We start from the raw sequence: 14,160 nt of genomic DNA, 5'->3' as shown, positions 1-14,160 counted from the left end.
CAGCTCCCAGGCCATCTGGACCGGCCCCTGCTCTGCGGCCATCTCCCAGTCCACCTAAACCCGCCCCTACCCGGTGGAAGCTCCCCAGGCCACCCGACCTGGTTCCCAGCACACACCCCCAGAGACTGCCTAATTGCCCTCTGTGCCCCTTGGACTGCCTCCTTGCTCTTGTGCCCCCCCTGGTCTGCCTGTCTGCCCCAGTGCCTTCATTTTGTTCTTTGTGGGTTTTTTGTCTTTTGTCTTTGTTTTTTAGGAACTTATGGAAGCCTATCCTTTGAGGGGGAGCTCTGTTATGTATACCCTGTCTTTTTCCACTGTTGCCCTTTGTTTACCATTTTTGTCACTTTTGTAGCTCCACAGTCTTGTTTTCCCTCGTGTTCACTGGTCATTGTTTTCACCTGTCTCATTAGTTTGCCCTTTGGTTTCTGTTCATCACCTGGTTACCTTGTTTGAGTTCTGTTTGGTTATTTGTCCCTTTTCCCCTTGTGCATGTATTTAACCCTGTCTGTTTGCTCAGTCCTTGTCGATCGTTGAGTGTTGTTAGCCTGGTGTGTTTTCCCTGCCCGAGTTCTCAGTATTTAAGTTTCCTGTTTCCCCATTGTGGGTTTTTCTTTTGTGTTTATGTTTATTTGATCTTTCAATAAAAGTTTACTGCATTTGGATCCACACCTCCTCGTCTGCCTCGCTGCTCATTCGTCACACATATACAACTTTTAATGTTTGAAATGTATTAGTATATGTAGAAAATAACAAACCAAGATGTAAAAAATATTGATAATTATTAAGTAATTATTATCTAATGTTAACAAACAAAACTTATTAAACTTTTATAAAAAAAATCTGCAACCATAAAGAAATTTAAAAATATAATATTCTGTATAAGATAAACAATACATTATTTATATTATTAAATTTGTTATCAGTTTTAGTAATTTATTTCAGAATTTAAATATAACACAAAAATATAATACAAATAAAATCATGCTACATTTTTAATTAACCTTAAATTACTATATTGTAACAATGTTGACATAATCTTGTTAAATACTGCCATTATTAAAATATATGTATATATTCCTCCATTAAAATGAGGAAATTATATCATTTGAGTGAAAGTGAAAACTAGTTGCCTGCATCAGATCAAAAGTTTTCATTGAGCATGCATGAATATTCAAGGCTTCCTTATATCATGAACAAAACATCAATGAAGTCCTGCATTGAACTTGAAATATCAGTCAATTCATTGATTCATTAACCCATTAAATGTTAACTCCAATATAGGTTAGTTAAGCTCTTTTATGTTCTGTGGCATGGGGTCAACACATCACCAGTTGCCGTGATCAACAACAGGGCGTTTCTGGTGGCCTTTAAATATAGGGGTTACTGGGAAATCAGAGGGAGGTGGGGTCACAGCTGCTGGGCAACTGCAGATCAACCACTGTGAGTTGAGCTGGAGATGTCAGAGAGAGGCAAAGGTCACAACCCCTGAGGCACTGGCACAGACTTCAAGAAGCTCACCTTTACAAGCATCAATCAGGGGACTGGATAAAACAATGGATTAAAAGAAAGAATACCTGAAGCATGCAGTATTGTTTAAAGCAATAAGCCACTCAAGGATGTGAGTTAAAGTTCTTTTATCACTGTTAAGTGGTGTTGTTAGGCACAATGAAAAATAAAGTCCCTTAAAACCCCTTTAACCATGGTGAAATTAATGTATTGCACAGCCTTGTGGCTTTTTGCTATAAAACAATGGTTGCCACGGGAATATTATGAAAGACAGCTATAAATATGTATATACGGATATAATAAATAAAGATTGTAATTTAGTATTTATAAATATACTATTTTAATTGTATTAAATATAATATATAATAACAGTAAATATAACATATATATTATACAAATATATATATATATATATATATATATATATATATATTGTAATTTAGTATTAAATATAATATATAATGAAAGTAAATGTGTGATATATATATATATATATATATATATATATTGTACAGATTTTGCTGATTCAGAAGTAAATTGGTACTTTAATTCACCAAAGTTGCATTCAACTGATCACAAAGTATAGTCAGGACATTACTGATGTAAAAAAACAGTCTTCACTACATACATCATACAATACAGTCTTCAAAGACAAAGGACAACTGGCTCTAACAAGAAAGAGATGGGGAAGGCCAAATGTACAAATAAACAAGAGTATAAATACATCGAGTCTCTAGTTTGAGAAATTGATGCCTCACATGTCCTCAGCTGACAGCTTCATTGAATTCTACCCGCTCAACAACAGTTTCATGTACAACAGTAAAGGGAAGATTCAGGGGTGCAGGCCTTATGGTAAGAATAGCAAAGAAAAAGCCACAAACAGAAAAACAAAAAGAAAATGTTAGAGTGGGCAAAGAAACACACATTGGACATCAGATAATGAAAAGAGTGTTATGGATCTTAACTCCATTGAGCTTTTGTGGGATCAGCTAAACTGTAAGGTGTGTGAGAATTGCCCAACAAGACATCCACATCTGTGGAAAGTGCTACAGGAAGTGTGGGGTCAAATGTCATCTGGACAAACTGACAGCTAGAATGTCAAGGATCTGCAAAGCTGTGATTGCTGCATGTGGAGGATTTTTTGATGAGAACTCTATTAAGTAATTTAAGTAATCTATTTTAAACAATTTTCTGTGGTTATTACTATCATGTCATGAATGCTTTTGATTGAGCTTAACTTGTATTGAATCTGGAATAATGAATTAAGTAATAATTAATTTTATTGACAATTTATGTAGCTAGACACTAACGATAACACAAATCTATTGTTTCTTTCACAATAATTGAACGGTACACAATTATTTCCTTGTCAAAGAACAATTTGACACCAGCCTGTAAGAGTCATTATGCCAGATAAGCCCTAAAATGCAATTAAGCACCTGTGAATGAGTGTTTTCTAAACCAACAGCTGTGGATGGTGATGAAGTTGAGTTAAACATTGACCCACAAGACCGTGCTCATTGCAGGAAATAAACACAGCTACTCCAACTCTCCATCTCAAACTGCTGAACCTTGCTGACCCGAGTACTTTGTCTTCCTGGAAGTCCAACACATTTCCTTTGTGTAGTGGGCTGCAGTTAAATTGAAAGTAGTTTCTGGGCTAACTCCAAACCCCCACTATCCACCACCAGTAAAATCCAGGATATCGGAGGATGTGAGACAGACAAATGGCCGTTTGGGCAGTTAAAAACGCTGACCTAGGGTTAGACGTGTGACTTATGCGTATGCCCTCTCCTTTGTTTGGAAGCCAAAAAAAAAATCAGGGGTTATTGGTAGTTCAGGCATGATAAGATTCTCTGGATGTGGAAGTTCACATGGAGCAAAGTTTGTAGAAAGGTAAAGGAAAGAAACCTCATGAGAGGATTAAAGTGAGGGAAGCTGAACTAAAACAGTCACTCTAGGAGACGTGGACAAATCCTCTCATTCAAAAAGCCTGGAATTAGACCAGCACGGTCTCATGAGAATTCGTAAGAATTCGTATGACTTGCACGGCAACATATGACTAAAGCCCCAATTATACTTCGGGTTTGATGCGAATGCTTGGCATATGCGTACAGTCAAACTCTCAGCCTTTCAAAGTATACTCCATTTGACTGTACACGCATACACATGTGCACTACGAATGCTATGAGATACTGGAATATTTCTCTTCAGGAGTTTAGACCCATAATAATGTCTTTATAGTCCTTCAGACTATAGTGGAGGTATCTCCTGACCCACTAACACTCAAGCTTTTGACGTGCAGATCCACTGTTGTTGTTTCCACCTTCATCTCCAGTTGTTTACTGGGGATGACATCTTTTTGCATTTCTTCGTGAAAGCCACTGTTCCACTGCGAGTGTTGCAACCTTTTTGACCCATTAATTAGTGCAAATAATTCTAGCCAAAATTTGTGTCGTGCTTCCTGTACACAGACACCTAGCTTTCTTGTCTTGTACTTTTGGCTTTATACACCAACCAATCACATACGCTTCCTTCATATCCCTCATATTTCCTTTCTTACATGGTACACAAAATGTATTTGACGATGATCCGATCAGGGTGGGGGTTGATGGTTCTGCATAACACGGCGGCTCATTTGAGTTTATCGCGGCCCATTCGGCACGTTTCGTGGAAGACCGACCGGCCCGCTCGGTTCCCCCGATGGCCAGTCCGCCCCTGATCGGCCCCAAAGTGCGTCGGCCCACAGGGAAAATGCCCGGTATGCCAAATTACCAGTCCAGCCCTGCATGAGATCATGTTGAATTAGACACAAGCAGTTAAAAGCAAAATCACATTTGTTCACTTTTAACAAATCTTTGTCTTAATATTAAACAGTTTATCTACAGTATTGTTTTGTATAGTGCTATTTAAAACCTAACAAACTTCGTTTGGATAAAATGTGTGTTTGTGATATCTTTCTTTAAAATAAGTGGCACTTAAATATTTTGTAATGATACTCATATATTAAGCATGGTTTTATTGTCCAACAATTACATGTGACAATAGGGAAATGTCATGTAGTCCTTTGGAACACGCAATCCAATGATTGTCTCGATTTTAAGATGAAATGTTTACTCTGATGTTTGTTTTAAGTGGCCAAGAGGAAGTTTAGAATTGAGATCAATGCATTTCTCACAATGGTTGGACAAGCCACTTTTCAAAATGGAAGCCAAGAACCTGTTTTCCCATAATTATAAGACAATGTTTTCCAAATACTCCTTACCATCTCTTTCCTGCCATTGTTGAAAACTGGCAGAAATGCACATACCAGATTGGAAAAGTTTTTTATATATTACAGTCTCTCACGGTTGGAATCAAAGACACAGAAGTGATTTTGGGGGAATGAATGCAGGCAGTTAAGTGTTAGTTAACATTTATTTAACCTTCACAGGGGTTAACACTAAGCTACTTATAGTTGCTCTATGTATAGCAAGCAGGATTCCCACATCTTTTGACCAACACTCAAAGATTTCCATCCAAGTTAAATTGTTTTTATTGATATTGGTTATACAACTGAAATGCGTAAATATTAAATATAGACTGAAATATTTGAGTGAATTAGATTACATGACTTTTCAAGCGGTTTAAGGTTAAGGATGTTTATAGATAATTTTATGATTATTGAAGCAAAAATTCATTTGTCATGTACCAACCAGGAATTGCATTCCCACCATATTTTAAACTTCAATGCATAAAGTTAAAAGTAATAATTACAAACATTTATTTTTGTGTTTTTCAATATTTTATTATGCTATCAGTGCAAATAAACAACATAAACAGAACACAAGAAAACCAAATGATCATTACAGGAGTATATTACAGAGACTAAATTAAACTGAACAATATTTTTTTTTATTATTATTAAGCTTCTTTTTTTAACCGATAACAGAAACATAAAACCATTAACAAAATGCACAATTGTCCTCACAGTTTTGAGCATTGGCTCACAAGTCTAGGACTGCATTTGCACAGATTATAGTTTAAGTCCCCATCTCTCCATGATAAAACATCTATTTTAAGACTTGACATTTCCCCATACACAGGCACTCCCCATGCGTGTGCATGCTACAGGCAGCAGAGCAGAGCCTCAGACAGAGCAGTAGATGTGAACAAAGATTATCGTTAGCCCACAACATGCAGAAAAGTGTTTACTCCAGTACCCTATGTACATTATTACAGTTTTTATATGTACAATACAAGACTTTAAAAACTATTTTTGTTTTGAACAATACAAAATAGTCATCTTTCATCATGAAAGCAATATTTACATAAATATATCTAACCATTGTCAAAACATATGCATCGTATTAAGAGAATGTGGAATAAATTCTGACATTTTCTAGGATCATTTAAGACTTAGTGAGTGATGGGCCTTTATCAGAATATATATAAAAAAGATTTACTTCAATTCAACTAATAAAAAAATCAAACTGGATTGCAATCCCTTCTCACAGTATAACATACGATTCACACAGCATCCTAAACAGGGATCTGTTTCCCCTGTAGAGAGATCTTCTATTTCATAAAAATTAGAATTCAAAATAATAAACCTTTGTGGCTTTGGTGGACAAACTGTATAATCTTTTCAAAATTCAACATAATTCAATTAGAGTTCACAAGACTGTGAAATGCTACATGCAGAATATTTAGATAAAGTACAAAACAAATTATACAAACTGTAAAAAGCATTTCATTTGCTAAAAATATGACACTTTGTTTGGGTTTATTTTTTTTTTTAAACATCATGCCACTATCATCACATAACACCTACGGTTTCATTCCAGATGAAATTAAAGCAATGTAGAACTGACTAAGCTACAATTATAGAACATTCTAGAGCACTCATTCCTGAATATGTGAAAAACTCTCTTGACCTCAACAAAGCTTGACATAAAAGATACCTGATAAATTACACTGCAATTCCTTTAAATTCAGCTGTAAGAATATTACAATTACAATTTATTCCACTGTTATTATTGGACTTTCAATGCCACAAATCCGTAATGGTATTGTGCTTAGGCTGTACAATATTATTTGCATTAAAAAACAGGAAGGGTCCTGATTTGGCTGTAGATAAATATAGAGTGAAATTAACAGTAACATTTCTAGATTCATCAATAATAAATGTAATTGAATGTTCAACATAAATATTTCAGGTACAGGAGGGCTTTTCATGGTTTAAATGTTATGTTCTGCTGAACAGTTATCTCAGCATACACACTACAACTCCATTCATAGCAGAGTCTCAACAAAAGATGTGTATGCAAAATAATTAAATCATGGAGGGCCATGTGACCATCTCATTCGGACATAAAAACAAACACAAATTAAACATACAAACAAAATAATTTTAAACAGCCAAACAGTCTTGGTTTCATCATTTTAAGAATAAAAATGGACAGAAACGCATGACTGTGCATCTTGCTGTCTTTGGTAGCAGAGATCTACCATTTCTCCACTGAGCCATTCAGATTCTCCTCTCTCTGGCTGGGAGTCTGTCTATGAGCCAGAGAGTTTATCCTGTGGTAATAGTCAGCGTTATCACAACAAGGTTCCACTTTTAGACTCACTGCACAGTGGGCTGGCTGTTCCTGATCCCGAATCTCATTTCTTAGCTGGCCGTTTCCCTGCTGGAGCATGTAGTACAGAATCGGGTTAGATCTGGTAAAAGGTGGCGAGTTTGGACTGGATCTCTCCTCCCTGATAAAAGTTTCTCCAGGTGACCCCTCAGGTTCTTGTTTAACAGGTTTAGGACTGGCTTTGGGAGAGCCCTTAGCCCAAAGTAGAGACTCCCCATTGCTATCATGAGATGCTGGAGTGGACACTGATTTGGGGACACCAGGCCCTGTACTGAGAGAATACGGGTACCATGGTAAGTTCGATAACTCATGAGAAAAACCAGACTGAGTTAAGTTCCCATTGGCTGCAGGGAGGAAGGGATTCAGGGTCCCTCTGGGTTGGGATAACTCCTTCAGGCAGTTTTCTGAGAGGAGGAGTTGTTTGAGAACATTGAAGCCTTGGCTTTCTCTGGACAGAGGAGCTTTGCTCCTTGGACTCCTAGCTAAATCTTCTTCCATTGGCCTTATCAGCTGTCTGTTCATGTATTCAGAAGTTCCAGACACCAGATTGTCACTTGTTGTATCTCCTGATACTTGACAGAGCTCATTATTCAGGTGCTCGGCCAGCTCAATGCACAGTTTTCTTTTTTTAGGAGCAGGGCTGTGAAAATCCAATGACTCCTCTTTTACAGAGTTCAAGAGGAGCTTGTTGTGTGGCTTTGAAAGGTAGGTAGCATTCTGCTCTTTCAAAAGCTGGCTAAGAAATTCAAATTTCTCAGCTGTTTCTTTAGGACATAGCTCAGATTTGATCTTGTCCTGTGCTTCTGAAATGGGAGTGGGTTGCTCTGATTGTCTTTGATGGAACATGCCATCATCAGAGCTGTCTGATGAAAGATTCTCCTCTACTGGCTCTGTTTTTATCTTGACGTTCAGTAAAGGCCCATTTGAGCTGTCACAGGTGGCGGAGGTCCACTGAGGCTTCTCCAGCCCCCTTGGTGTTACTTCAGAGACTCTGTGCATGCTGGATCTTTCCTTGTGGGAAGCAGTTCCCAGCAGAAGCTGCAGTACAGTGCGCTTCTCTAGAAGGTTTTCTAACTGCGTTGATGCCAAGAGTGACTGCTCATGCTTGTGAGGTGTGAAAGTAGCAGGGGGTCTATCCAGCATGGAGGTTCTGTTCTGTTTTATTGGAGAGACAAACTGATTCAGAAGAGCCTGTGGCTTGTCAAGATCAAGTTTTGGGCTTTGCCTTCTGCTGGTTGACTTGTAAGTGTGTAATGGAGGAGAAGGGGACAAGTTATTTACGCCACTCTGTGCCAGATTCTGTAGTAGTTTGCTGGCACTGAAAGAAGGCTCTGCCATCTTCTCACTAGAGTGACTTTTAGACTTGCACAAATCAAGGGGGCTAGACTGGGCACGGGGAGATGGGTAGGAATAGGACGGTGAGACTGAGCTGAATGTAGATAAACATCCACCTGTCTGCCAGTCCAGAGGACTCCACGTCCTGCTGTCCTCCGGCGTGCCAATCCGTTTAAGTGGACCTGCAGTCAAGCTGCTGATGACTGCCTCAGGCTGCAAACCAGGATTATCTGGACCTTTGTTTACCTTGTTATTTCTGCGCTCTAGCAGTAACTGCATTAGGGTGACCTTATCATGGGATTTCATGTCTGGGCTGGCATCCAGATCCATGGCCTCATGAACCTTTGCTGCAGAAGGTTCCGGCTTCCATTTGTTTATGAGAGACTCTGTGAGCTTGTCTAAAGAGGAGGTTAAGGAAGAGCAGGCCTCAGATTTTTGGCTAGTCAATCTGCCTCTCATGGAGAGGTCAATAGGGGAACAGCTGGAAAAGCTCTCAGCGTCACTGCTGTCTTTGGTTAGACTGTTCTCCTGGTTGGAGTAGTCACTGTCGGACTGCAGGGAGGTGGCCTGGCTTGGGAGGATGCCGCGATCATCCTCCATGTGTCCGTTCTTGGTGAGCTGCTGCTGGGCATTGTGGTTGTTGAGGAGCAATAGCAGAAGGCTGCTGCAGTTTTGTGAAGGTCGACTGTGTCTGTCAAATGGCCGTCTCTCTTTGGGGTCTCTTGGGGAGGACAAAGGAATGGAAGGGCTTCTCTTGCTGGAGTTTAATGCTGGTGGGGAAAGTGTTCCATTTTGAACAGTTAGGGAGCTTAGCATGTTTGGGGAAGTTGATGGGAGCCCCATGCTGGGAGGCCTCTTATCCTGCGTTTGCTGTGTGGCCATGGCAGCTAGCCTCTCGCTCGCTGATCGACTTGCTAATTGTGCTTTCAAGGCCTGCTCTCTGGAGTACTGCTGTAGATGAACCTCACTGGACAGTAGTAAAGCCAGCTGACTGCAGGCTACACTGGGCTTGGGGGAAGGGGCCGGACTAGACCTGGCCTGCACTATGTTGGCCACAGCTTTTAGCCGCTCTGTGCAGGACATGGATTCTGAAGCAGTGGGCTGGTCAGAGCTTTGAATGGAGCGAGGGGACTCAGAACTTCGGTTCTGGTTACTCCGACGACAATAAGGCACTGTGTTATGGTTCTGCTGCTTGCTTTTCCTCATGAGGCTTTTGAGGTGGCCTGATGCTGTGCTGTAACTCTGCTGGGTTTCCTTATCAACAGGAGAGCTTTCACTTCTCTCCCTATTGAACTGTTTGTGGCTTTGAGAAATGTGCTGTGACAAGGCGACACTCTGCAGCTGGGAGCTGAAGGACTGCAGCAGAGAGGCCAGCAATGTGCTTTCCCCCTGCACAGGGCCATCCAGGCCTCGTCCACTCACTTCCACCACATCCCCAGCCTGTTTCTTGCTGTCATCTACACTCCATGCCCCGGAGCGAAGCAGTCTGGCCTTTTTAAGATGCTGTGAGGATGCACTAGGTGGGCTGCCCTTGTCTGGTGAGGCGGAGCCATGGTTGGGTAGCAAAAATGCCCTAGTTACCTTGTTGGCATTTTCCTCATTGTTGTGGTCAGGCTCTGATCTCAGTGTAGCAGTGGCAGTTGGCCCAGTTGTGATCGGATGCATTAGCAAACCCTCCAGATATGTTAAAGCAGTGGAATCCTGGTGAGTTTCAGGGCCAGACTCCACCCCATGAGTCATGTTCTACAGTAGGATGCCCTGATGTGTTTTTCTACAACTACTGAAAATGTCTTCGAAAGATCTGTGCAATGAACTCTGAAAGCAGTAGGGTTTGGACTGTCCTCCTTTTCCAGTCAAAGAGTTTTATATCCAAGACCATCAGGTATTTGTTAAGTCTTAGCAGGACAACCCAGCTGGCATCACATTGCAATCAGTGACAGTTTGACTCAATCCACACTGGTTTAGAATGATGCTGTGAGCACTTTCAGAGAAATGAGGAATATTTGGAAGTTCTGCATTTCTGATCTCAGATGTGGCCACACGGGAACCTGCAACAAAGGGAAAGAAGGCACTATATGAATGACAGGTGTCAACATCACAGAATCACCACAACAACCAAGGAACCATTCTTTTAAGTCAAAAGCAACAAGTTCTCAGTAGTCAGACAAGGAAAAAACAAAACAAATAAATAAAAAAAGCTTGTCAACACAGAAACTTCTATTTGATGATCAAAACCTAATAGATAGGAACTCCAGATAAAACACAAGGATGGTGAAAGCAATTGCCAACTGCACAGACACCCAGTTGGGATTCTGCTTTAAGACTTTACATCGGAGATAAAACATTGACAAAAGGCTTTTAAATGTCCATCACTCCCCATGTGGCAAAGCACTTCTGAGAATTATCACCAGAGATCACAGCTAGTGGAGTGTAAATGGATAGCTTAAGGGTACCTATAAGAAATGTATAGGTAGGGCATGCTCATAGTATTACATTCAAAAGGAAAGATATTTGCCTAAACTTTGTTAATAAGATGAAGGACAAATTCTTGAAACAAACTGAAGAGTAAAATCTTTGCTAGAATATATACTAAATACTTTGTGCTGTCTCTGATATTCATGTTTTACATATTCGATAACAGAGGACAGCTGGAGCTGCTCACTTGGTCCTGGAGAAAAACAATGAGATACAAGAGTAAAAGATTGTAATATACTGTATCATTTTAATTTGCAATACACCAAGCAGTAAGCATAAATACTGCGACTCAAATGTCAAATTAATATGGCATCACCAGGTCCTTTTTGATTTCCACCCCTGCATGTGAGCAAGTATCAACTCATAATATGGTATGAAAAAGGATTAAAACATAAATAAAATATGTTCCTCTTACAACAGTCTCCCTGGCATAACAGGACTATAGAAGTGATAAAAACGGCTGTCAACAGCTTTTCACACTCAGGTCAGCGTGGCTTGGTAGGCCTAGCAGGTGTGGAGGGGTGCACATGGCACACACCTGTCAGACTGCTCTTCCACAGAGCCACAGCATCAGATAACATGACAGCACCGCTGGCTTCTCGGTCAACGGGCCTGAACCCTGTCACAACTGCCTCCATATATACTCCTGGCTTCACACTGTCATGCCCACCACCACAAAGGTTAATTAATACAGGATTCTCCAGCTTCCCCCAAGGCAGTATTCAGCTGCCAGACAGCACCTCACCCCTCAATGTCCTGCATCTTCAGCAGTGGTGTAATGGGTTACAGTGGTTTGCCGAGGAGTGAAGCTTGACTTTGAGCTGGGGACGCTGTTACAGCGAATCACCTGCATGTTGATGCCTGAAATATTCAGAGTGGAACAGTAACTAAAGATTCTCAAGATGACCTGACAAGAAGATTCTTTGAGAATCATTACTGGTGTGTCCAAGGTCAGGCACATTTAAATTTGATGCAAACTTCATTAAGTTGAAAAGGTCAACCAAAACAAGTTGCGACAGAGGAACTGCAAGGACACAGAATAGAAAACCAATTCATTAACTAATTCATTCTCGGTTACCTGACCATCCTGAGCTACTGACCCAAATTTAACAACACAGAGGGCAACCTGCCAGAATTGAGCCATCTGACGTCTTGCACTAATCTTAATCGGCCAGATTAAGATTGCTTTCCTGCCAATTCAACATGCTTGGAAGTGTTGCTACTCTACAAATAAAAAGCTCTACAAAAACTTGGGACTGGAAAATAAAATAAACAGACAACAAAATAAAAGTATGGAAACTCATAATGAAAGAATAATAAAAACTAGACCAAGCAAGATCTTTACAACATGTACAAGTTTTGACTTGACAAAAAAGGTACATTTAAAGGCTCACGAGGACTCAATATATAATGTGACAGAAAGTTTGCAAACAAAGTTGGGATAGGGGAAAGTAATTTGTCTTCCCCATTCATGAGGGTGCAGGAAAGCAAACAAAATATGCTTTCCTGCACCCTCTCTCTCTCCCTCTTCTCCAGCCGCCTACAAGTGATTATCCATTATCTCTGACAATGTCAAATATTCACACCCAACAGCATTTTAAGTGACTTCCCTAGCCAGTGGTGAAGGGAACAAAGGCAGACAGGAAGCTTTAACATTGGCAGGGCATCTTTCTTTGCTCAGCCAGACATTATGAGCAGGAAGGTCAAACCATCAGTGGCTGAGAGGCAATTTCCCTTGAGATGTTGGACGAAAAAATTTCCTTAAATGTGACTTCTTGATGCAAATGTCAAGAAGAAATTTGAATATCCAAAGCAAAGTCCTCACATGTAGGGTACGAAATTAACTGGACTCCGACCCTTCCACAAAAGTAGCCAGACAATTAATAAATTACTCCTAGTAAAAAGGAACTGTAATCTATTTGCACCATTTAAAATGCATGATTAAAATTGGGTGATCCACAGGAATTGTGCCGCAATTCAAGGTCAAGTACATTGCAGTCTAACACCTGGAGTCAATGCAAAGTGTTCAGCATTAATAAAAAGTGACAATGTAGTCATAGCTGCTTGTATCACTAATATCTGGCACCAGGCTGGCAGACGCCTAATGGCGTTAAAGGTAAGGTTAAAGACATTTTAAAAGGAGGGGAACCAGGTAAACTGCTTTCCATCATGTTATCAGAGGCAGCTGGGCAACAGGCACTCACTCAGATATGCAGGACAGAATTTTTAAATTCAATATGGCTAGAGAAAATTAAATAAGGGGAGCGACACGCTACCTAAACAAACACAACTGTAATGTCCACAACAGTGAACTTTTGCTCTGGAAAAAATGTACAGCAAATAAACAGCTGCTGTGATCTCATGGAGCTCTGAAAACAGAGTCTGCTATAAATCATAAAAGCAGTCAAACAAACTTACAAAGACACAAACCAAATACAAATCTAGGGCATATTGACCTTATTTTAAAGAGGCCAATGACTGACACACACACACACACACACACACACACACACACACACACACACACACACACACACAAAAAATAAAAAGCAACACAAACAGTAGAAATATGTATGTAAATTATTTGTGATGGGTTTATACATTAATCCATTGTTTAAAAATGATTACTTTAATCTTGTGTAAAATGCCAATTAATACAACACAGCGTAGATGCCATAAAAGATGAATGATTTAATAGTGCTTTCAAAAGAGACAATTGTGAAACGTCTGTTTATCTTTGTGTGTCTAGAGACGGACGTGAACCAGAATGCCGTTACATTTCTCCTAGTTGAAAGAGAGATAGAGAAAAATAAATAAAATTAATGCATACTAGAGTGGGTAACAATACAAAATTCACTTGCCACATTGAAACAAATCAGTCTTAAGGCAAGTCTTATTTATTTCATGGTGTTCAATTTCATGTTCAAGTAGTCGATTATGATTAAAACTAACTACATGGTCACATTAAAACGGACTTAAACCTTTTTTGACCATGCCTTCTGGCATTTATTTTTTGGCACTTTTAAAATAACTTTTATGTACAGATTTCATTACTTTCAACTATGAAAATCCATTACATGTTTGAAACTATGATATTCAAAACAAGAGTGACAATCAAACCATTGAAATATTTATTGTGTGAACATTTTTCTGTCCATTTTACAAAAAGTACAAATGTCCAACAGTTGTGGCGTAATTTCCACCACACCAAACCATTTTTCAT

At 39.7% G+C, this 14,160-nt stretch overlaps 1 protein-coding gene across 3 annotated transcripts in view; it reads right to left on the bottom strand.

The window, feature by feature from the left end:
• Positions 1–5,280: 5,280 nt before the first annotated feature.
• Positions 5,281–14,160, bottom strand: part of nrip1b (nuclear receptor interacting protein 1b) — a 38,097-nt gene continuing 29,217 nt past the window's right edge. For all 3 annotated transcript variants that reach the window (XM_052117783.1, XM_052117782.1, XM_052117781.1), the window contains one exon: positions 5,281–10,510. In XM_052117783.1, the coding sequence (XP_051973743.1) occupies positions 6,993–10,202 (3,210 nt within the window). In that variant the 5' untranslated portion in view covers positions 10,203–10,510 and the 3' untranslated portion in view covers positions 5,281–6,992. The remainder of the gene's footprint in view (positions 10,511–14,160) is intronic.

Source organism: Xyrauchen texanus, chromosome 44 (assembly GCF_025860055.1).
Source record: "Xyrauchen texanus isolate HMW12.3.18 chromosome 44, RBS_HiC_50CHRs, whole genome shotgun sequence".
Lineage (NCBI taxonomy): Eukaryota > Metazoa > Chordata > Actinopteri > Cypriniformes > Catostomidae > Xyrauchen > Xyrauchen texanus.
This window is presented reverse-complemented; position numbering and strand designations above follow the sequence as displayed.